We start from the raw sequence: 24,096 nt of genomic DNA, 5'->3' as shown, positions 1-24,096 counted from the left end.
CCAAACATCTCTGCTGTAACTGCCCATTATGTATTCATGCACACTGAGGAGCAAATCACCAGAACGCCTTTTAGCACAAGCAAGCATATGACAGGTTGGAAAAATATGCAGTTGTGCTTAAACGATGATGGCCACGAATCCTTTTGTTTTCCTATCGCGCCTTCCCACTTTGTCATTCTTGTGTCTCATCTCCATCACCTCTGCTGTGCTCCTCCTGCATCCGTGCCCTCTCCATCCCTTCCTCCGTTAAGCTTACAGTGTTCCCTCCTCCTTCCTGTCCAGCGGTGGTTCGATGATGCAGTGATTCATAGCTGCAGTAGGCGCTGCCTCACAGTCATGTGACCAAAGCCTGCCTGACAACATGGGTGGGGGGAGCAACAACAGCCGGGGCTGGATTGTGTGCAGTCACATGCACGTGCTCATCAGCATCCTCCCTGCCATCTTTTCCTCACGAACACGGAGAGACATTTCAGACCGCACGTCCATCCTCTCGTCCTTTTAAAAATACGACATCAGCAGCGGATGCACTCCATTCCCAAACTCTCCATCACGCAGCTGTTTTTAATAACTATTATTTACTGATTTGATCCAACATAACCAGAAATAACCTCAACAGTTTAGAGATGTGGTTTTCTTATATTAATGTTTTATTTATAACCCTGTTTTTATCTTCATAACTCCCTCAAGTCACTGTCTGTTACCAAGTCATGCTTTATTCACATTACTTTGCAAGTATTTATACCCCCTGCATTACATGTGCTAGGTCAATGCACATGCAATGCAGGGATGTGAAAAAAGAAAAAGGATAAATGATGTTAAACATCCTTTGACACATAAAATCTGAACAGTGTTGTTTTCTTGCATCTTCAGTGCATCTGAATTAATATTTTGTAAAAGCATATTTTCCTTCTGTCAAAGCTGTAGGTGGTCTTATTGTATTTGCTTCTATCAAAAAAAATTACGAATTTGGTCTGTTTTTTCCTGCCCAGTAGCCTGGACTCATCCAGATTGGACGAAGAGCATCTGTTAATATCAGTTCTCTGTTGGATTTATGTCTGGACTTGACTTGGCCATTCTAACACATGAATATATTTTAATCTAAACCATTCTTTGCACCTCTGGCTGTGGGTGTAGGGTTGTTGTCTGACTGGAAAGTGAGCCTCTCTCTTAGACTCATATCTTTTCTAACTTCTAACAGATTTTCTTTGAGTTTTTCCTCTTTGTTTAGCTCCCCCAACTTTATTTTAACTCTAACCAGCTTCTCTGTCCCTGCTAAAGAAATGCATCCCCACAGCATGATGCTACTGCCACCATGTTTCCCAATGGCCATGTCTGGTGTGCATCAAGTTTTACACACAAACATAAAAGAGTTCAGTTTTGGTTTCGTCTGACCAAGAACACATTTTTCACATGCTTGTTGTGTTGGTTGTGACCATCTGGAAACGGGACCTCTTATGGCTTTCTTTCTTCCATGACTTTCTTCTTGCCACTCTCCGAAAATGAACAAACATAATAGTTTGTCCTACTACACACTTGGCTGATTTTTATTTTCAAAGCCATGTATCCTTCCATGTTGCAATCATTTTCTTCTTTGATGTCAGTCTATCTCATATATTTACAATAAAGTTCATTGAAATTTGTGGTTATACCATGACAAAGCACAAGAAATTACTTTACATAATCTTTTATCGTCATTTACTGTCATGGAATATTCCTAAAACTTTAGCGGTTCATGTCAGTGAATCTGCTTCTAAGTTCCTTGTTGCACTAAAAGAAAACATTTAGAATTGCCATCATATTCGCAGGCTCCGACTTCCTTGTTGGATCGTTATCATATTTTCCATTGCAGCAATGAGTAATGAAGGTCTTGTGTGTTGTTTGTTCTCCGTGCAGGTGGAGCTGGGCAGGAAGCAGGAAGTGGTGGTTTACGACCAGAGCTCCAAAGAGGCAGGGCACCTGTCCAAAGACGGCTTTGTGCACATCCTCATGGGAAAGTTGGAGGGTACCTTCCACAAAGTCTCCCTGCTCACTGGTAAACAAGACCATCTGTTGCTGTTTGTGGGTGTTGTATGCTGAATGAGTGGGATGATGGGTAGGTGAGCGAAAGAAAATAAGCTTTTATTGTCCAGAGAAATCTTCATGTTTGTGCACACATCTCCTGTTGAACAGGTGCAGCATTGTCATTGCTCAGTTTAGCCAGCAGATGTCACATTATGCCAGTTGTTCCTGGTTTTTTTTTTGTGTGTGTTTTTTTAATAATGTTGCCTCACTGGTGTAAAGTTTGCAGGTTTTTCTTGAGATAGGAGAGAGAAGAAGTAAAGCAGCATAACCTTGTAACGCAAAGCCTGTCTGATGTGTTTTGATGTTTAAACTTCGCTGGAGCCGTCTCCTCAACCAGCATCACTGCAGGAATCTGAAAGCTTATTTCAATCCTCAGGTCCGACTGGAAGCAGTTAGTATGCTGTCATAGTATCCACTAATCGCAGAAGGCTCCTCATAATTAGCTTTAATAAGCTTTCTGACTTAATATCCCCCTAATTGTGTTGGCTGCGGTCTTTTAAGGGACAGCGTCACACACACATTCACTACCCGAGGCTTATGAATTTGCCCCAAATGTGCCAGTGCAGAAAGGAGAGTGTAATCTGCCTCTGCCAGGAGGATTTGAAATGAGATGGGCAGAAACATACTGCTTCGGTAAATCTCTGCTCTGGTTTCCTCGTCCCTATTCTCTTCATCCTCTCAATTTGCTCCTTCTGCTGGGAGATTAGTGCTTTTTTTTCATGAGTCATTCATGATTGCTGAGGATTGCCTCAAAGAACCCCAGGCTCCCAAAGTATTCTCTGATTTTCGTGAGGGTGGGGAGGAATGGTCCAACCTTATATATAAATATATATAAAGTTGTCCTGCCAGCAGCTCACACATCCTCCTCATTATCTCCACTGCTTATCCTTGCTTTTTTTTTTTTTTTACTTCAGGAAGGGGAAGAAAAAGAGTCACACCTTTTTTATTTCTGCTGCCGCTTCTCTGCTGTTTCCACGACAACAAAGGCAGAAAATAGTCCCCAAGAAAAAAAAAAAAATCCCAGCCAATAGCGTTGGTTCTTGTTTGGGTGCTTGTATTATTGGGGTCAGTGGAGCTGTCAGCCAGTGTCTGTGCATACAAAATGTTTACGTTTGCGTGCGAGTGCTTTGGAGGAGAAAGGAAAAAAATAACGAGATTGTTACATACAAGGTTGCTTTGTAACGTCACGTGGAAAAATTGCTGCAGTAATGTTTATGTGTCAGGATGCGGCAGGGTTGTGAACGCTAGGAATAGGTAATGGAACCACTTACAAAATATTTTTGAAGACTTTATTGCTTGATGAGTAAAAAACATGTATTTTGTTTTCTTTTAGTTCAAGAGCCTTAATGTCAAAATATCATACCGAGAGTTTTTATTACAAAAAAAATCAGAATAGATTCTATCTAAAATGTATGTTAATCTATAGGCACGTAATCTTAATTTGTGTGTATATGTACTTCACTAACTAGTTTTGCTGCATGTAGTGATGGCATCTTCAAATATCTTCCTGGTCCAGCTACATTGAACATCTGATGCTCTCTTTTACTTTTCCTGAATTTTTCTGCTTGCTGTATCTGCAAAAAAGCATCTGAGAGGCAACATTTTAGTTACTCTAAAATGTTGCCTCTCAGATGAGAGGCAACATTTTAGTTGCCTAATACAGTTTTAATAGTAATTTTATTTTTAAATCCTGGGTGGTCACTAGTCAGGCCCACGCAAGCTGAAACGGTGCAATTATGGTCATCAGCTGATGTTTTTGTGCATCTCAAAAATTAAGTCTGCACTAAACTATAGTCTCCATACCAATCAAATCCTGACAGTTTTCAGTTTTTGTTCTTGCAAATACTAGATTGATTTTCCTCTGAAATTCAAACCCCTCCTTTAGTTTGCAAAATGATGCACTAATACAGCATAATACATGACAAAATGGAGAAAAAGTGTCCCTGCAGCTCCAGCTTACACTTTGTTCTTCCTGACCCCTTCTTTGTTTGTCCTCACCTCTCAGCTTGTGATTTATGGCACTAATATTTCCTCTGATTAGTTCATAACTGATTGGTTTATCATTAACTTCATATGCACTCGTTACACTCTGACACACAACTTATGTGTCGGTTTAAAGGAAAATTAAAATGACAAATGATTAAACAACATCATTAGAAGACATTTTATTAGATTTATAGCTTTGGGTGGTTAACCCTTTCTGTCATAAGTTTTTCTTTATTTATATTTACTGCTTACAAATAGTAGATTAGTTCATTTTCCAACTAGGTTATGTTATTGTATATCATGAATCTGTTTATTTATTGATTTGAGGTTCACTATTTATGAGGAGGATACATTTCAGAAACCGAGAGATGGCAGATGAACCCATAAACAAAACCCAAGCATGTGTATTTGTTACAAATCAAACCCAATGGAATCAGTGACGTCTTACTGAGTCTGTCTCCATTCATAAAATAACCATATAAATAATCATCATTACAACTGTTTAAAATGACATACCGCTTCCCAAGTGAGGATGACGTTATGTGAGCTTATCCCAGATTATCTCTTTGGGGTTTTTGTTTTGTTTTGTTTTGGTTTTTTGTTAAAGATAAATAATCCAGAGTCTGACTTGACTCTCGCTGTGCAATTAGTTTGAAATATGTATTTGCTCAGGATGTGGTCGTGGTGACAGTTGGAAAATGTTACAGTGTGCTTGTAAATCCAAGTGTGCTCGAGGGTTAAGTGTTTGTTTGAGCGCTTTATTGATTGTGTGAAAGTGTTGGTGAGAAACATGTCTCTCCCAGGACAGCTGTATTTTTACCACAGTGGTGATCTCACCCACAAGGACCTCAGGCTGATGAGTTTTGCTTTTTTTTTTTTTTTTTTTTAGGGTTTTGTCTTTGCGTGTGTGTGTGTGTGTGTCTGAAGGGGGAGAGCTCCACTTTGTTTGGGCCAGCTGCCTCCCCAGTGGGTCTAAAGTTTGTATGTTTCCCACTGCACGCTGCCGGACTGCGCAGAGCCTGGTGGTGCGTTAAAGAACACCAACTGTGTAGCCTCGACATGCGTCCGGCCAATGTGAAGCATTTCGATGTCGACATTCGGATCTCATGTTCTAGTTTCAGTGGATGAAATAAATAAAGAGTCCTAAAACAAGGAGAGGTGATGATAAAAATAATACATTTAAAGCACTGTGCATGCTTTTTTTTTTTTTGCAATTCAACATGAAAAAAACAAACAAATGCAGAGCGATGTAAAGATTCAGATCTGTCATTTATCAGGAAATGAAGGTGTAAGAGTTTGTGGGTGGCGGTGCAGATGTGCAAGATTGTTCTAATATTTCCCTTCACCATCTGTCGGGGCTTTTTTTTAATGTGATTACCACAGCGTCACATCACGGGGTCAACAAACCGAAGAGCAAAAGCGCGTTTTGAATCAACATCCGCATGGAGAACCGTTTGTGCTGTCAGTGAAGAATACAACCAGTTTAGCAGAGTATTAAAAGTGTCAGTGGCCTACACAGAGAAAAACATAGCTGCCGTTATCTGAAATGTAAGAGTTTTCCTATTTTTACTAGAATATTATCAAATGCTAACGATGACTAGCTTTTAATTTGAAAAACTTCAACTTGAATGTGTGGTAAGCCCGACCAATCTGAGCAGAGGAGATGCAGTAATGTTGAATCACTTAAATCCTCCTGTTCCTCTCTTGCTATTTTACTTTAATACAACAACTTGTTATGTTTTGTTATTATAATTCTTCCTTTTACCAATCCTGATTTGTGATTAGGATCTGCCTGTTTTTTCCCTGTATACTAGTTTGCAGCCCAAAGCATACATTTTCTTGTGAAAAAAACCCCAAAACAAAAAAAAAACAATCATAAAATAAAAACATAGATGAGGTCTCATCCAATAACAGCTGTTATTATTCTGTTCTGCATGACTTTGAGAACAGCGGTTGGGTGTTTGCTAACACACTACTTCAAAGGCTCGATATTGAGCAACACTAACGTTGAAAAAGTTTACTTTCGTCTATGATTCATGAAACGACTGCATGGAAACTGAGAGTCTGACAGTAATACTGAAAGCGTTTCAGGAATTTCTGGTCGACGCATAAAATGCACTCCTGAAGAAGTAGTTTGGCGTAGTATTGATTTTAGGGTGTGCACTTATGCAACCAGTAACGTGCAGAAGTTTGCTTTCTCTTGAATTGTGTTGGACATTGTCTACAATGAGAAACACTTTCTCGTTTTTATGTAAGAAAAAGTCTAGCATTGTAACAGGGGTGTGTAGACTTTTTAAATGTGTTTTGGAATAATACCTGATTACTATCTTCTCTCATTTCCTTTGAACCCCTTGCTACAAGGCAACAGCACTACCAACTGAACCACTGTGCAGCCTGTATTACTTTATAATATATTTTTATATTTAATTATATAAAGGTGTATGTATTTATTGATTTCGCGGCGTATTGGTCTCCCATCAGGCAGACAGATCTTGTCAAAAGTGTACAAACTACCACAGGACACTGACCTACTGCTGAGAGCTATTAGGAGATGAAAGGTTGTTTAACTCAAAAACACACATCAGGGCTGTGCTGTGTGGGGCTTCATGACATCAGTCTAAGGTGTGACTTCACAGACGGATGTACAAAGGTCAGTTCTGTTACATGTCATGTTGCCGCTCTGGTGTACAACTGGGTGGTGTCCTGTTTGTGTATCTTTGCATCTGTGTGTGTGTGTGTTCCTGTGTGTGTGCGCGCATCTGAGAGAAGCTGAAGAGGTGAGGTAATCATAGGAGGCAGAAACTCACAATGAAGCCGTTCACAGAGACATTCCAGGGAGCTGCATAAGGAGGTCTTTTTGTGTCCCCGTGTGTGTACGCATGTGTATCTTGCACTTTTCACCATGAATATGTGCATATGAAATGGTGCGTGTGCACGCGGATGAGGCAGTGTTTGAGAATACATGTGTCGGATTAAGGAAAAGCACAAACGAGAACCGTCGAGGAGATGAGGTAATACTCTTCTTTACATCTTTGAATGTGTGCGCGTTTCACAAAAGCGTTCATCTGGCTACTTTTATGTGCATTCAGAGTATGGCCAGAGATCCTGTTTAATGAGACGAGGTTTCTTCTGTAGACACTGAAGCACGGAGAAGTGTGTTATTGTTCCTCATTCCTGCAGGATTTCTTCCAGGCCTGCATGCACCCCTGCAGAGTTGGATTTAAATTTCCTCTAGACATCTTTTAGCCACAGTCCTGATGAGAGAATTCAAACTTATTATTGTGTTCCTCAGATCTATTTCCTCATACCTTCTGTTTCACAGCTTGTGTGACTTAACTTGCGCCCTCCTTGCCTCCTTGCAACCCTCCTTGCTCTCCCCCACACACCCGTCACCACCTTGCTTTCTCTTCCATCTGAACCCTCTCTGTTACACTGAGGGGAGCTCCACAGATCAATGATTTCATAGAGAAGGAGCCAATGGTGCCATTAGGAGGTGAGCTCACCATCCTCGGGGAGATCTGACATATTATTCTCAATGATCTGGTGCACCTTTCCCATCTCTCTGTCCTCCCTTCCCCCGCCCCCCTCGTCTTCCACCTCTCATCCTCTTCTCCTCCTCCTCCTCTTCCTCCTTCCTCTCCTCTGTTTCATGGTGCTGAGAACAGAGCTCTATTTTTAGGCCCAGACTCCTGCGGTCATCACATCTGGCGCCAGTGGCCTCGATGCTCTCACCCTGGCCTCTAGATATACAAACACACACATCAGCTCCAGCCCCACCCCTATCCGTAACAAGGGCCCACAAAGGTCAAAGTATATGAGCTACAAAATACCTATGACATCACCTGGCTGCTCTGAGAAGTGTTACAGGCTCTGAGGCGCATTGGAGCTGAAGAGTGACATAATGCTGCTTTCTGCACTCAGTGTGCAGGTATTCACTGAGCTCCTTTTTTCTTTTTAATTGTTGCCTCACAAACACATCCCAATAAACCTGCAGATGCACACACACCGAAACACGCAATCATGTAACGTCGGTTTATGGGGGTGGTGATCCTAGTTTTATGCAGCAGGGTTCAGAGATTCTGTCCCTCCACCCCCAACCCTTCATCAGTCTCATTGGTCTCACATGATAAGCTTGATGTCATCATTTGCTCCTTCTTTCCCTGAAAACTGGAGAATAAAACAGGCCTGTGTGTACATGTACGAGCACCGTATGATGCTTGTGTGTGTGCGTGTGCGTGTGTGTGCGTGTGTGTGTGTGTTTATGTGAGCCATTGCCAAATGTTTCCACCGTGACGTGATCTCGCTGCATTGCTTGCCTCTTGCTCTTCTTCTTCTCCTCTTTCTGCTTCATCACACAGTCTTTCACTGGCTTGAACAGGCCTTGTACCACACAATCACACAGTTATATGTATGCAGGCATACAAAGCAGGAGAGCTTTAGTTTTTTTTATTATTATTTCATGTAAATGAGAAACATGCTTTATGGTGGTAAAATGCTGGTCTTATGTATTCTTAGCTTAAATCCTACTGCAACTCTAAGGTCCTGGGGTTCTAAGAGATGAGTGTAAAAGTGACAAAAATATCAAGTCTTAAGAGTTGTCCAGGAGCAGTAGCTCTTAGAAATGTAGCTGCCCTGTTGAATAAGTGAAGTGCCCTAAATACTTTGGATGTAATGCTTATACAGGCCATTCATGGCGCATACCTTCCTGCTTTTGAAATCTATCTAGAGGCCTTTTAAGCATCCTAACCCACCCTGTCTATGCATTTGTCCTACATGGGATATAAATAGTGTGTTTAAAGCGTTACTAGGTAGTGTCAACAGAAGCTGAGGCTGGACAGCTAAGCTAACCCGGGACCCTGGTCCACCCCATCAGCACCTCATAACTCAAACCTCCTCGTGAGTGCAGGCCAAGTGCTCTGCTCTTTGTTTGCTGTGCCGTGAGTTTACCGCTGCAGCCTTCCCGCTGATGCCTCTGACAAACATGTGGAGTGGAAATTTCCAGAAGGAGCAAGAAAAAGGGAAAGGAGAAACTAACAATTATGCTGATTTATCCTACTCATTCCTGGCCTGCATCCACTGAATTCCTTTCATGCTGGAACTGCCCACGGCAGTTCGTCTCATACCGTCATTCCCTGGAACAATGGTGGATTCCTGTTTATCGCCGTGCCGGTTTTGATGCACTTTATCTCTGGTATGCTATTGCACTGCTTTCCTACCCACTCATTTTGTTGTTGTTGTTGTTTTTTTGAAGAGTTTTCATCTGAATTGCCTCACACGTTTGTAAAGTTTTTCTCTTGGTAGGATTTTGAATTGCTACACTTTAAATGTATGTATGTTAATAAGCAAAAAATAAAATGAAACACTGGAAAATTAGCAACACCTTGTTTAAAAACACGCAGTGGTGGCTTTTGGTTGACTACATAGAACTTTTAGGGTTAACGCTCTGGATCTGTGGCTGTTTCCTAATGATTAGGAGAATATTTTCCATTGCAACAGCAGCAGGCTAATTTTGGAGTTCCAGGGAAGCCTAGAGCTCCAGGTTCAGGAATGCGGCACAGAGTTTTGTGATCATTCTTCATCCTCTGGTTATCTCCTCCTCTGCACATACACTTATAAACACACAAAATGTCAGCCGTACACAGCAATGTACACACATTCATAGAAGAAGGCGGTCCGGCACAGAAAGGTCACTTCCCCCAGTGTTGTGTAACCATTTCCTGTTTCTGATAAGGGAACATCAGGGCTCCCCGGGGTGAAAGGGAGACGCCTAGAGAGATCAGCATGTACAAACACAAATTTACATCTCGAGAATGTGCTTGTCTACATGCACTTAATTATTTTTCCGGACCGAGCAGGGAAGCTCCAAAGTTTCCCATCGAGCTCCAGGAATGATTTACCAGCGTGATGTAGGCGTTGGCAGGCTACACACACAGGCGGCTTGTCCGGTTCCTTTCACTGCATCACGTCATTTCTTTTCTATTGTTCTTCTGTGGCTGACGGCATGATGTCACTGCCGTGCTGTGGATGTGACACATTTACACACATGTAAACTTGCACAGCTCCACACGCTCAAAGGTGGGGTCAGAAAAGGCGACCTTGGCCTGAAGTTCTGCAATACGAACCCATCTTTATGTTTTCTTTGCCTGGATTCTGTTCCTGCATGACAAAGCCCTTCTGAAAAGTTTGTCCTTTGATTTAAATATTCTGTCGATTCCCACTCAATTTGTCCTTTCAATATGAGATTTCATCTGACAATAATATGCAAATTGTAGTCCAGAAAATATGGTCATTATTACCACATATAACCAGAAACTTTTGTTCAAAACCAGACTTTAGTATGCCATTATCTGCTTTTGATCCGTTTATTAAACTAGGTGATAGTTTTCGAAGAAGGAGTGAAACAAATAAAGTTCTGACTTTGTGCAATAAAAAAATGTTGCAGGCTTATTTAACTGAGCAGGTGAAAAAAAATCACAATATAAATTTTGCAACACATTTTTTTATGATGTTATTTGAAAGATCATAATTATTTTCTTCTTTTTTATTTTAATTAAAAGAAGGTAGAAGTATTCTCAAAGTTATAAATGACAGAAATTTCCCACTTGCATGTCTAAATTTCCAGCTTTTATATTCGTAATGAGCTGAACATTTTTGATACTTTAATGGTTAAATTAGCACAAAAGATTGCAGAAGTAAAGACAAAAAAAAAAAAGTGGTCAGAAAAACAGTTTGCAGCAGGTGGAGCTCGAGTGCGAATGCTTTAGAGCGTCAACACAATGTGCTGAATAAATTTAGCAGACCGGTCAAACCACACATAGAAACACCGCAGTTCAGTCTGACACCGTTGTTTCTGATGGTAAGACAGGTAGACAGGAGAGTAGAGGCCCCATCAGAGGACCAGATGGCATGGCTTTCTCTGCTGTGGGGACAATGTGTGTGTGTATGCGTGTGTGTGTGTGTGTGTGAACGACCGCCTGCTGCGCCGATAGGAGCTAATTAACACTCAACTGATCCGAGACCAGCCTGGCTGTCTGAAAATATTAGCAGCAAAAGCTCATTACACTGGTCTCCTGTCAGCTTCTCCCTCTGAGAGTAATTCTGCTATAATGTTAATTCTGTTATAATGTTGCCGCTGCTCAGGGCTCCAGATCTGTCCAGGTTTGGATGATTATCAAAAAACTGGGCGTTGAAAATTATTAGCATTTCTGGAATTCAACTTATATCCTATTAACTCTGGTTCCACCCACCCATCCAAGTATTGATGCTTTTTTATGCCTTGTCTTGACCACTGTAATGATGTCAGTCATAAACCCCGAACTAAATGTTTTGTATTTTTAAGGAACTAAAACTGACAACTCAGGAAATTTCGGTCTTTAAATGTAAGGTATGTTGACATGGAAAGACGTGGAGGAATCCTCACTACTGTACATGCGTGAGAAAGAGGGGAGCGTGTGTTTTCACAACCTCGGTGCTTTCAAATGTACGAATGAAGGCCTGTGCATCGCTGCTGGTTATTAGCATTTAGAATGAAACCTGCGCAGACAAAGTCACCTCTGGGGAAATCAGGGCTGAGAGGAATGTGAACACATTTTTAATCTTTTCAATACTCCAGGCTAACGGACATGTTTCATGCAGATTTTATGCCTTGTCTTACTCTCACAAATCCTCTACTAGTACATTTTAAACCTGTGCAAACAACTGTTCTCTTTTTTATTAGTCTCAGCTAAAATAACTATAATAACACATAAAAAGGTGAATGTTTAATCTTAACCAAACCAAAAAAAAAAAAAACTAAACTAAACTGCCTTCTAGTGTTTCATATTAGTGCACAAAAGCTCCTATCTGTCTCCACACACAACTGCACACCCACAACACCCCCAACTGGGATTTTTAAGTACTTCATCTGGTTTATGAGGGCCCGTCTGGTTCTGAAAGCCCCCCTCGGTGCGTTTGATAGCTTATACCCGCTCCTGTTCGGTCTTTATGCGCCTGTGTGTGTGCGTGAATGTGAGTGTGTAAGCATATATCCGAGTGTAAACTAATTTCTCTCCAATGTGGCAGATTTACTGGTGCAGTAGCCTCGGGTGCAGAGCTCCTCCAGGGGGTTAAGTTGTTTGGAGGGCAGGGGGTCTGCTGTTTGACTGATGTGAGCGGGGCCTCCCCTCCAGGCCGGGCAGACATAGATGAAGTCACTGAATGCATGAGCACGCATATGGTCAAATAGTGCGCCTGTGCTCCATTTATCTGTGCACACATATCCTGCGTGATATGTGGAGGGAAACACTTTTCTTCGTTCTTCTTTAGCTTATTTGCAGGTTTTCAAGTCGTTATCCTCCGTCAGATCAACCTTAGCAGAAGACATGCAATTAAGTCTTGACAAAGGCTTTAAAGGAACAAAGAGGTCTTAGGTGAAGATGAGAAAAAAATATATTTTAAGTCATTTAATCAAACCTAATCATTTATCTTTTCATTCTTAATATTTCTTCCATTCATATACTCTTGCAAGTATTGATGCTTTTTTAAGTCCCACGACACCGCTGAGGTCTAAATCGTTATTTCTTCTACCACTTCCCCCACCTTCAATAGCTCCATCCATCCTTCCTTGTTCTCCCTTGGTGACTACCTCACCCCCCAGGCATGGCAGCTGTGTTCTCCTGAAGGCATTACATCACTGCAAGAGCAGCCTTGTTACTGATCCCCTGACAACCAGCACCATCAACACACACACACACGCACACATGCGTGCGTGCACATACAAAAACATGTACACGTGCACAAACAATTATGCTTGTATGTATTTGGAGCAAATATCTGCTCGCCCTTCGCCTGAAACCCTGCAGCAATGTCCTCCCCGTCTTCCTCTAACCTTTGCACAGTTGAAACTTTTCCTCCTACCCCGGCACATGTATGATCTCGAGGCAAAACACACACATTAACTCATCACCCTAACCTGCCGGATCCAGGCAATGACGTCTTCCTTTGCTGCGATATCTTGACAGATGATCTGAGGTGTAGAATGACGCTCCTGTTGCTGCCTGTCTCAGTTGAAAGGAAAATGTTGGGACAGGCTTTGACAAAATATTACAAGTGAAAAAAAAAAGGTATTGGAACAAACTTTGCTCTTTATGGACTTTAACTGTTTTTGCAAATAATACTTTCTGCCATATAGAAAAACGATGGATAAATGTCTTCACTTTGAGGAAACCCAGTTTGGTTTTTGCAGAGAACATGTTTTTCCTCAAAAGTTTTTTTTTTTTTTTTCTTTATGGATTTTATATTTTTGGATTTAACAATATCTTTCACAATAAAATAATTAAATCACTTAATTTATATAGAAAAGCAGGAGGAAGAATGAATTAAATGGATTTCATACGAACCTAAAAAAATTAATTGCGGCCCTAAAATGACGTGATCTCAACTTAATGAAATAATGTATCTAATAATATGAAATACATTAAATAATAACCACAAGTAGGATTAACTTTTAACCAACAACTAACTCAATCATTTCTGAAATTTGTTCCTCTCTTTTAAAGTTTTTTTTCAATAACCCAAGCAGTGACACATCTTGCTAATTTTCCTCTATAAAATAATTCCAGACACCTTTTCTGGTTTCAAGACCCCCTACAGCCTTCACCCACCACCTCACTTTGTATCTCCGTCTCATACTCATCTCCATTGCTATCCATGTCTGTTTTGGCTGTTCTCGGTGTGTGTATGTGGATGTAAACTGTGCGTCGTCCCAGTAACAAACCCCACAGCATAGAAGCAGGCTGTAAATCTAAGAGGGAGCCTCAGAGGAGGGGGTGTCCAGCACACCTATTTCTGTTGCAGCTTTGGACACATGTGCAGTAAATTAAAAAAAAAAAAGAAAAAAAAGAAGCCTGGCTGTCATTTATAGCATCTTGTCTGCAGTCCTCTAATTAACACTCCTACTATTCTGAGCCTTGCTACCCCACTGGGATCTGAAGAAGAACTCAAGCAATAAAACCAGATCCGGAGATCTGCTGTTTTGTGTTGTTGTTAGCTTCCCCTGTTGATGTGAAAGCTGCTTTATCAACTGGGGGCAGGTGTGGACTCAAACTGAGATGACCGTCCATTGTGATTGCGGTGTAACGACCCTGGTTGACCACTGCGCTGTGCCAGTCGTGCCTCAGGCATCTGCAGATGGACAAAGTGTGCGTGTGTGTGTGCGTGTGTGTGTCGATGTCTCTGACACTCTGTGTTTTTCACAAAGCTCCTCATCAGCAAAGTGACCTATTTCCTCTTTCTCCCTGCCCAGCTGTTAAACAGAGGTTGATGTAAGGCTGTGTTCTCACCCATATATGATCATTCAGGGGTTCACAGCGATGAGATGAGGTCACTCAGTGTGCAGCTTAAGCCCCTGTCACCCTCCCAAACCTCCCCAAACTCACTTCACATCTTGCATAAGCTTGAATGCCTTTTTGTGACAGACAAATCATTGAATTTGTTGAACTGAACTGAATGATTGAAAGAGTATTTGACTATTTAGAGTGGGAAATTATTATTATTATTTTCTTTTCTTTTTTTGATATTTGTGATTGCTTTTTAAAAAATCAATTATACGATTGACATGACTTCAAGTATTCAGGTACCTTGAACATATTCCCGTTTTGTCACATCAAAACTACAAATGTCAGAGTGTGTCGTTAAGATTTTATGTGCCAGACCAACACAGAATATCAATAATCAAGAATCTTCCCAATTATTTCTAGAGTCTATTTGTGTTCAGTCCCTCTTACTTTGATACTGCAAAATAAAATCCACTGCTACTCAGTGATTGAGAACATTGGCAAATAATCAGCAACATAAATACCAAAGAACACAGCAGACAAGTCAGAGCAGGGACAAAAAAATAAAAGCAGTGTTGGGTTTGAACATCTCGCAGAGCTAAAACCGCCCAGTCCATCAGTCAAAGGTGGAAGGAGTATAGCGGAAGAGCAAAGCAACAAAGACGTACATATGCAACTAAAATAACAGCATCATGATGTGGGACGCATTTCTTCAGCTGGTAGAAAGAAGCTGATCATGATTACTGCAAAGATTGATGTCTGGTGCAAAGAATCTCCTTCCACCAGGACAGAAACCTTCAACATACAGCAGTGGCTCTAACATCAGGCTTTAGATGAGAGCATCCTTGTGTTAGAATGTATAAAGTTCAAACCTAAATCCAGTTGAAGATATGTGGCAAGACTTGAATCAGTCTGACAGAGCTGGAGCTCTTCAAACGAGAAGAAAAGGCAAAAAGAAAAAAGGAGACCCGTAAAAGAGAGTAAAAACGTATGCCACGCTCAAACTGGAAATAAAATATAATCTTATTTATTCATTTTCCAAGATCCTGTGACCCATTCCCATTAGTTTCTTAGTTTAATCTTAACTTTTTTCCCCCACTACGAGACATTTAGCCTGGTTCTAAAGTAGAGGAGTCTTCGACCTGACTGCTCTTCTCATCGCCTGCTCTGTTCCATGATGTTTTGCTTCATGTCAGTTGTACTTACCTTTACTGTCCTCTGCTCTCAGCCATGAAATCAAAAGGATGAGAACAGAGTGTCCACTGGAACATTAAACACAAACCAGAACAGGAAGCTTTTGTGAAGTCAAACAAATTACATCACCTTTAGAGAAAGATCAGATATCAACACACTAACTTGGTCTTAAATCAAACTTTAAACATGTCATTTACTGCTAAGCGACAGTAACCTTAGGCAAATCAACCTACGTATTCTTTGTCAGCCAGATCCTATTTTCTACAGTAACAGACAAACATCTTTTAGATTTTCTTTCAAATTAAATAACAGTCTTAAAAAATGGCTTCATGCCTACAAAATGACAAACACCAGCCAGCCAGTCGCTGTCCTATTTTCTTTGTAATTGGCAACAGAGATGTTAGGAAGCTTTGCAGCTTTGCGTGTCTCATTTCATCTTAATATCTTCATCTCGTCCTCCATCCCGCCCCGACAGAGACCAGCTTCATAGCTGGGCCCCTGAGGTGGCCGCATATTTGCTGGCTGAGTAAGGAATGTGGTTACATGCCTTAGATATTAGCTATGACGGAGCGCTGGCTCCACGAGTGAGGGAGGAGGAGAGGGTGCGAGCGGGGAGGGACGGAGGTTTGGTTAGAGTCTGAGCTCACGGCAAGTGAGCTCATTCAACCCCAGAGCTCGAAGAAGAGCGAGTGCAGCTCCGTCATCTTCCTCGCAGAGAGAGTCATAGGAGGAGGAAGGCAAGAGGGAGGAGTGGAGAGCGGTGACGGAGCGAATGAGAGACGGGAGGGAGTTGGAGCGGCACAACAATAGCGGGCTGCTCTACTGGCTGTAGACACTCAGACAGAGAGCGCTCAGAGGAACACACAGCCGCTCTGTGGATCCAGCTGCGGGCGGATCACAGCTGGCGTTTTACATACAGGCGTTGCATTTTGTTTTTCTTTCTTCTTCTCGCTCTCATAGAGGCAAATAATCCTCACAAGACCACAGAATTGCCGTTTATTGAGGCAGGAGCATTCTAGGAATTTTTGTGGTCCAGGCATCAGGATTTTGGCCATATGTTGACTTGACGAGCGTCTCCACAGGCCACTTTGGACTATTTTTTCATTGTCTTTGAAAGTCACTCAGTGGAGACTGGCGCAGTTATTTAACCAGAGCGGAGTTTTCTGGACTTTTGGTTTCTAAACTCACCCTGAAAAAGCACTTCTGTGTGTTTTTCCAGTATTTTTCATTTGTTTGTTGGCAAGGACTCTTTTTGTCTCCAACGGAGGGGGACACCTGGACATTTCTATCTGTGTGTGCATTTGAGAAAGACTTTGTACTGGCGGTACGGGGGGATGCCTTTGGATGTTGTGATTGCCCCAGCAGAGGACTGCTTTTGGCCAGAGCTTCAGGAATCAGACATGAGGCTGAAGATCAGGGTCCGCCGGATGAAGCAGGGGAGAGAGCTTCGAGGTGTGTATCCACGTGGAGCATTAACACCTGCAGAAGATGTGTGTGTGTGCGTGTGTGTGTACAAGAAATGAGGAACAGTTACATGTACAGGATGAAGGCCTGTGTGTATGCATGAGTGCATGAAATGAGTTGAGCTCCATGAGAGATGCACCTTTCAGGTATTCGGATGAATGCTGCAACTTAAAGATAGATGTGATGTGAATTTAAAGGATCCAAACTAGATCAGTGCAGGAACCGACGTGTCCTCATCATTCTACTGATGCTAAAGACACGTTTAGAGACACAGAATAGGAAGAAGGGTAATTTAAGTGGATGGAATCATGAAGATGAGAAGCAAAGAAGGGGAAGGAAAGGAGAAGCGGTAGGAAAAACGACTGAGAGGGGGGAGACTGAGAGCCGTGACCCGCAGTATGACATAGTGCTCACTAACTCTCATCCTGTGGTCTCCGAGATGTTTGGGTCTTTCTCAACCTTCTGCTTTGCTGTTTGCTTTATGCACTTTCTGCAGGATGGGGCTTCAGGGAGATTATGTTATCGATATGTGCAGGGTGCACTGCAGGTGTTTAACATAACACGTTTTCACACAGAGCAATGAGGCAACTCAGAGCCAGGCTTCTGAGGGAAAAGCCTTCAACAAAAGAGCCCCACACATCGCACTATAACGTCTTTTAGAAATGGTCTGGTGCAGACTTTTCTTACACTTGTCACTGCTCTGTTATAGCACATCCTTCACCACCCAGCATAAAAAGAAATCACACCTTTGCCATCATCAGATGAAGATAGCCCTGTGTGTCACAGGTACAGAAGCATGTTGGCACATCTCTGTGAGAACTGGCTTGAGCATGCAGACTAAATTATGGGAGAGTTTATGGACCTATAATGCAATAACACGGCGCTGCTGAAACAGCAGGCGATCAAAGTGACACGTCCCCGTTATCTGCGCAGCCAGATAGAGGAACAATAAAAAGTTTAACCGTCAGCAGGTGTGACGACGTGATAATCATAAAGCTGACACCATGCATGACAGGCGATGATCTCACCCTCTTAGTTCATCAGTATTCTCTGTCTGTTGGCCTATTTCTGACCAAAAACACACACACACTCCTGCTTCTTTTCTGGCTGCAGCAAAGCCTTTGTGAAGCTGAGAGGGACATGTGTGCAATGATGTCATGTTGGGAGGCTGAGCGGGAGGGAGGGGGGGGTTATATTGAGATGCTAATGTCCCCTCATAGTGGAGGGGACAGCTGGAGGGCCACAGAGGGATGGCGTAATGTCTCCCCTCATATGAACCACAGGGGAAAAGCAACAGAGGGGTGCAGGGTGGTCATTCACCCAAATCAATGCCCCCCAGGCTGTTTAGGTGTGTGTGTGTGTGTGTGTGTGGGAGGCTCATTTTCCCCACTAACAGACAAGATAAAAAAACCAAGTGAAATCTACACAAAAGCTAAGAGCAGATTGTATTGACAAGGCAGTCAGTGATGTAACAGTGGAAATCCCATTAAGAATAAATGCCAGGCAGGTGCTGCATGCGATTCTGGTCCGAATCGTGATATATTTGGGTATTTATTTGAAATGATGATGACGTTTGCAACAAAACGTTTTGAATAAATGGATTGAAGCCCTTTATGACTTTAAATCTATCCATTGCTGCTTTAGCTGTTCAGAGCTCTTGCAAAAATAAATCCTGATCTAAAAATAATTCGAACTCGTTATCAGGAGAGTTTACTTCCCTGCATCGGTGGTGAAGTGAACAGCATTTTATGGTTCTGACCTGCCAAAAGCAACTTCAGCTCATTCAGATCTAACACCAGAAGAGCTATAGCAGAAAAAGATGTAAGTACATTTTTTAACATATTTTTTCTAGCCTTCCTGCCTTGTAGCTGTAAATAATAATTTATATTAGGAAGAGTGGTAAAATTATGAGGAAGCAGTTGGTGTATACATGGTGTTGCTATTTTGAAAGTAGACAAAAATGATTACAGCATAAATATTTTAGCTTCCTAGAGCTTCTTATTTTAGGGATTTATATATTGACAAGAGCTAGTGTATCCAAAAACAGCAGTCTGCATGAATTACCTTGAGATTGCTGACCTTTTACAATAACTGACATGCTATGCAGCCTTCCCGCTATCTGCTGAAGTGTTGCTCTCTCTCGCTGCCGCACAGGATGAACGAGCCACATAGATCTCTTTTAATGTTGTAGAAAATATACTTTCCTTTTAAAAACTTTTTTACAGCTTCTTTTATTTCTTCTGATTTTATTTGTGAACACTTAACACTAATAATATCTAGCTTTTAGTCTTCTACCCACAGTAAAAAGTGAACACAAGCACCAGAGAAAGACGCGTTTATTGAGTTTCCATTCAGCCGCTCACCAGTGAGGGCTGATCAAGCTGAAAAAAAATTCACTAAACTAATCAATACCCCAGTTTCTTTATTTAACAACAGTGCGTATTGATTATCTAATCACATACAGAGAATAGTCTCATTATTTATTTATTTATTTTTGGCATGTTAATAAATAATGTGATCATTGTCCTCTAATCTCACCTCAATTTAACTTTACAGCTCCATCTACTTTAAAACTAAGACATAGCAAGGAGACCTAAGAAATGGATGATTTACTTTTTTTTTTTTTTTTTTTACATTTACAGTCATGCCTATATTTACTGTCTTGTCCTGAGAGTCGGAAGTAGAACTGAAGACCAAATGTTTATTTAAAAGAGATTTTCACAGAAGTGACAAGGAGCAAAAAAGAAGCCCTGAGCTCTTGGCTCCAACAGGGGAAGAAAGTTAAATAATCAGTTGCATAAATGATGAAGTGGGCAGAGAGGAACGGAAAAAGGATGCCGATGGCGACACAGTGCCCTCTTTCCTGGTTGTGTGTTTTCCTTCTTGCCAGAACATTTCTTACTTTTTTTTTTTTTTTTTTTAAACAGTGTGTGTTAGTCACATCCTGTCCGGGGTACATTTTCATGACTCCAGCGTGACAACTTTTTCTTCTCGAACAGAGAACAACTTGTGTTCGTTTTCTAAATGTGCCGTTGATTTATTTTTGCCTCTCAGCGCGTTTGGTTTGTCTGCTCAGTGCAGCAGGATGTCAGTTTCCTTCAGTATCACGCTGCATTACGGGTGAACTCATCTCTCTCTGTTTGACTTCTGATGTCATCCCCATGGACAGGGCTTTTTCTATGACTTCATTGTGAGTGTACCGTTTGTTTGGATTGGACTGAACACATCATTCACATGTGGGGACTGTTTAGCCGTCTCTCTGGACTTTTTGGGTATCATCATGTCCTTTTCTGTGTTATTTTATTTCATCCTGGCAACAGTCAGAAGGACAAGTTAAGCCAGCTGTCATCAACATCTCTGCCCTCCCTCATTGTCCTGGCAGCCTTAAGTAGAGTCTGTTCAGGTGATGAAGTGCCAATAGCATGCTATCTCGTCTGTGACTAACGTCCATTAGTGGCAGCAGTGTAAATCTTTGACCACAGGAAGGTGTTTTGTAATTGACGTAATGCCGCTGTAATGTAATCGCTCCTAAAAAAGCAGCCGAGCGGACCCATTCTGGCTCCTTATCTCTGACTCCAATCTTCCTTCATGCCAGTAACCCCTTACTTACTCCCTCAGTAGCACGCTCTGCTCTTTAAATGTTAATTTAGCACGTCTTGGTCCGCTGCAGTAATTATTTATCCAGATCAAAGAGTGCAAATGCACACACACACACACGCGCACACCCCCTCCCCACACACACACACACACACACACACTTTCTCCTCAGCCACTCACTATGTGGAACATCCTGTCTACAGACCTTCTAACAACTCTCTAACAATGTCTGCACACAAAGAGGGAAATGGTTGCTGTCTGACGTAAGACGTTTTTTTTTTTAATCCTGTTAATTTATCTGTCGGCAGGAAAGTAGCATTTCCTCAAACCTCTACATTAGACCCTATTTATTTCTCTATCTATGTATGTTCTGTGTCAGAGGTTCTCTGGGAAAAGGTAAACCAGGAAGGAGCCCTTCAAAAAGCATTTCCTCTTTCTGTTTTATCAATTAGAGGGAGGCACTCTGCTACAGGGAGGCCTAAGGCAAATATCTCAACAAATATAGGCTTGTCCTAGCATGACGGCCCTCCCTCAGAGTTTACATTGACGTTTTCCACCTAAATCATTATCTGATCATTCTTTCTGCATCCATCCATCTCTCCGCTACACCCCCTCTGCCGAGGAAAGCACTGATGTCATCGCTCTGCCGGTTGCCATTAATAGCTGAAAACAGACAGCCCTTCTTCACTTTCCTCTTAAAGGCACAGTGCACCCAGAACAGCACTGGGTCATGATTGTTTCACGCAGTCCTAATGTGAATATTTATTATTGATGTTAGAGGACATCTCATACTCTTTTTTTTTTTTTTTCTTTTTTGAAGTTTGCATTGGCCTTTATATCTCTACATCTGGCTTACAATCAGATCTGCTTGGACAGAGTTGAGTGTGCTTCTTCAGAGCAGTGATGTCATGTCTCATTCACGCTCGATCTGTGATCATTTGTGTGCATGTATTTAGCGCTCACTCTACATTCCAGATTGGGTCAGGCAGGGCTGAACGTAGATTAGGTTCTAATCTCTGTCTCTGGGGCTCAAAGTTTTCCTTGAAGCTCTCCGTTTTCCTTTCAGCACTCTGCACCCACTCCTCAACACACACTCTGCTAAGCCCTCACCCTGTTTCCTACCCTGTAGTTATACAACCACACTGCTGCAGAGTAATTATGATTATTATGGGATATGCGTGCGTGCGTGCGTACATGTGTGCTTGCATTAGGTAGAATAACTATTAAAGCAAGTGAGAGTGAATTTTGAGCATATGTTGAAAACCAGATCATGATCTCCATGTGCTAACGTGTGTGTGTGTGTGGGGTGTGTACGTGCGTGTGCGTGCGTGCGTGTGTGCGCGCGTGTGTGTGTGTGTGTGTGTGTGTGTGTGTGTAACCGTGTCTGTGGGTGTCAGTGGGATGTTTCTGGGCCTCTGTCCTGGCCCTGCACCTGTGGCCTCTCTCATTCCCTCAGCCTGACGCAATGCACTGCTACAGGACATGAGCTCATGCAGGAAACAGAGCCACACACATACACATATGCCAAAAGTGGAGCCGCCTGCCTCTTAAAGGGCCAGGCGTGCATTCCTGGCCGCCCAGCAGTTAACCCAACTTGCACACAGAAGCACAGAGAGCCTCCTTTCTTTCGCTTCTGTTTCACTAAGCAGGACCCAGACATTGTAGCCCAGATTCAGCCTCCAAGTGTCTATTGAATGTGTGTCCGCGGCGCTAATGGTGACGAAAATGGAGTTTCCACTGTGGTATGCGGTTGTTCAGTGGAAAATCATTAGTGCACCTAACCGGTTCTTGCCTTCTCTGTCTCTGCAGGAGGTTTCGCAGCTTTTTCCTCCTGTTTCCCCGGCCTGTGCGAGGGGAAGCCTGCCACTGCACTCCCAATGAGCTTGTCCCAGCCCTGTTTACCTGTGGCAAACGTAGGACCAACTCGCATCCTGCCACACCTCTACCTGGGTTCACAGAAAGACGTTCTCAACAAGGTGAGATTTAATCACCAATTTCGAGGATAACACTGGCAGCGTAATCTACCATGCATAACCCCAAACCTGTTTTTGCCAACCTCTTTAGGATTTGATGTCTCAGAATGGTATCACTTACGTCCTGAACGCCAGCAACACCTGTCCCAAACCGGACTTCATCAGTGAGAGCCATTTCATGCGCATCCCAGTGAACGACAACTACTGCGAAAAACTGCTGCCCTGGCTGGACAAAACAAATGAGTTTATAGGTAGGAGACCGCAGCACATTTACGCAAGTTTAAACTCAAGGTAGAGACTAGAAACGCAATTGTAAACCATGGAGGTGGACTCCTGTCAAATGTTGTGATAAAAAAAAAACAACATAAAATTCTGTACATTTTCAGGTTAAACATTCATGTAGAGTATAACATCCAATTCTAATTAGGTCTTAATGCCAAAAACGGTGAACATGCTACTTTTCTTACATTTAGATTTTCAACTAAAGATTATAATATGCAGCCAAGACTTATTATAAATGCTGAAATAGCTATTTAGTAAGCCGACTTTGGCAGATTCTAACTGAGTCTTTAAAGGCTAAACGTTAGCCAGTTTGCAGAGCTAACAAATATCTTGGATTTTGTCATCTTATTCTACTGAAGCCCCCAAAATGCTGATTTAAAAGTGGAGAAGGCTTTAGCAATGCTTATGTAACAGAGTGTTGTTGGCCAGCTCAAAGCCTTTTATTAGCCAACTGTCAAAACAGCTGAGGAACATCCCAAGAAGTACTTTCTTTTGTGCTTCAAAATTTTAAACATAAACAGATGGTGTCAAGTTTAAAGCAGTCACCTTCATGTGGTGTGCTGGACTTGTGATTTTAGCTTACAGTTACTGCACTGGACAATGTCAGAGATAGTGGCATGCTAACAAGTTGGATAGCATTCTGAAAGGTAGACTTTACATTGACAAGAAATAATATCAGAGATTTTCATATTTCAAGATCTGACGCAACATATTTTTATTTTTTTTTTGTCCCTAAGTACAGAATGTTTTAAAATGTTAGTCCTAAGATGTCGGCCTCCTTGTTTGTCTTTTGATAGTTATTGTCCTCTGAATAGGAACCAGAAGAGACACTACAGCTTTCTACCAGTTTTCTCAAAAATCCTTTATCAAAGAATAGACATTTCAAGGGTTTACATTATTGTATGCGTGAGTATATCTGTTTTTTTTTTGTTTGTTTTAATCTGTTCATTTTGCTCCCAACAGACAAAGCTAAGGTGTCAAACTGCAGAGTAATTGTGCACTGCCTAGCTGGAATTTCACGATCAGCCACCATCGCCATTGCATACATCATGAAGACAATGGGCTTGTCATCAGATGATGCCTACAGGTATGTTTGCCCCTCCCACTCACCTCCAGTTAAGCTAGGGTGTCATCGTTTCTGAAAGGATGAAAGAAGGAGAAATCCCGTTTTCATTATGAAATGAAAAGTTAAGGTGGTTGCCAGGTTGCAGTTTGTGCAACAGAGT

At 41.9% G+C, this 24,096-nt stretch overlaps 1 protein-coding gene across 5 annotated transcripts in view; it reads left to right on the top strand.

The window, feature by feature from the left end:
• The window catches only part of dusp8a (dual specificity phosphatase 8a), a 47,024-nt gene that overhangs the window by 18,278 nt on the left and 4,650 nt on the right, over window positions 1–24,096 (top strand). For 3 of the 5 annotated variants that reach the window (XM_008411572.3, XM_008411571.3, XM_008411573.3), the window contains exons 3-6: window positions 1,894–2,032; window positions 22,425–22,591; window positions 22,680–22,839; window positions 23,834–23,957. In XM_008411572.3, the coding sequence (XP_008409794.1) occupies window positions 1,894–2,032; window positions 22,425–22,591; window positions 22,680–22,839; window positions 23,834–23,957 (590 nt within the window). Of the gene's footprint in view, window positions 1–1,893; window positions 2,033–16,201; window positions 17,007–21,976; window positions 22,332–22,424; window positions 22,592–22,679; window positions 22,840–23,833; window positions 23,958–24,096 lie in introns of those variants that run through there. The other 2 variants (XM_008411574.3, XM_081608045.1) reach the window with 2 other exon arrangements.

This window comes from Poecilia reticulata, chromosome 6, assembly GCF_904066995.2.
Source record: "Poecilia reticulata chromosome 6, P_reticulata-male-v2, whole genome shotgun sequence".
Lineage (NCBI taxonomy): Eukaryota > Metazoa > Chordata > Actinopteri > Cyprinodontiformes > Poeciliidae > Poecilia > Poecilia reticulata.
The sequence above is the reverse complement of the archived record's forward strand: the minus strand, read 5'-3'. Positions and strand labels throughout refer to the sequence as shown.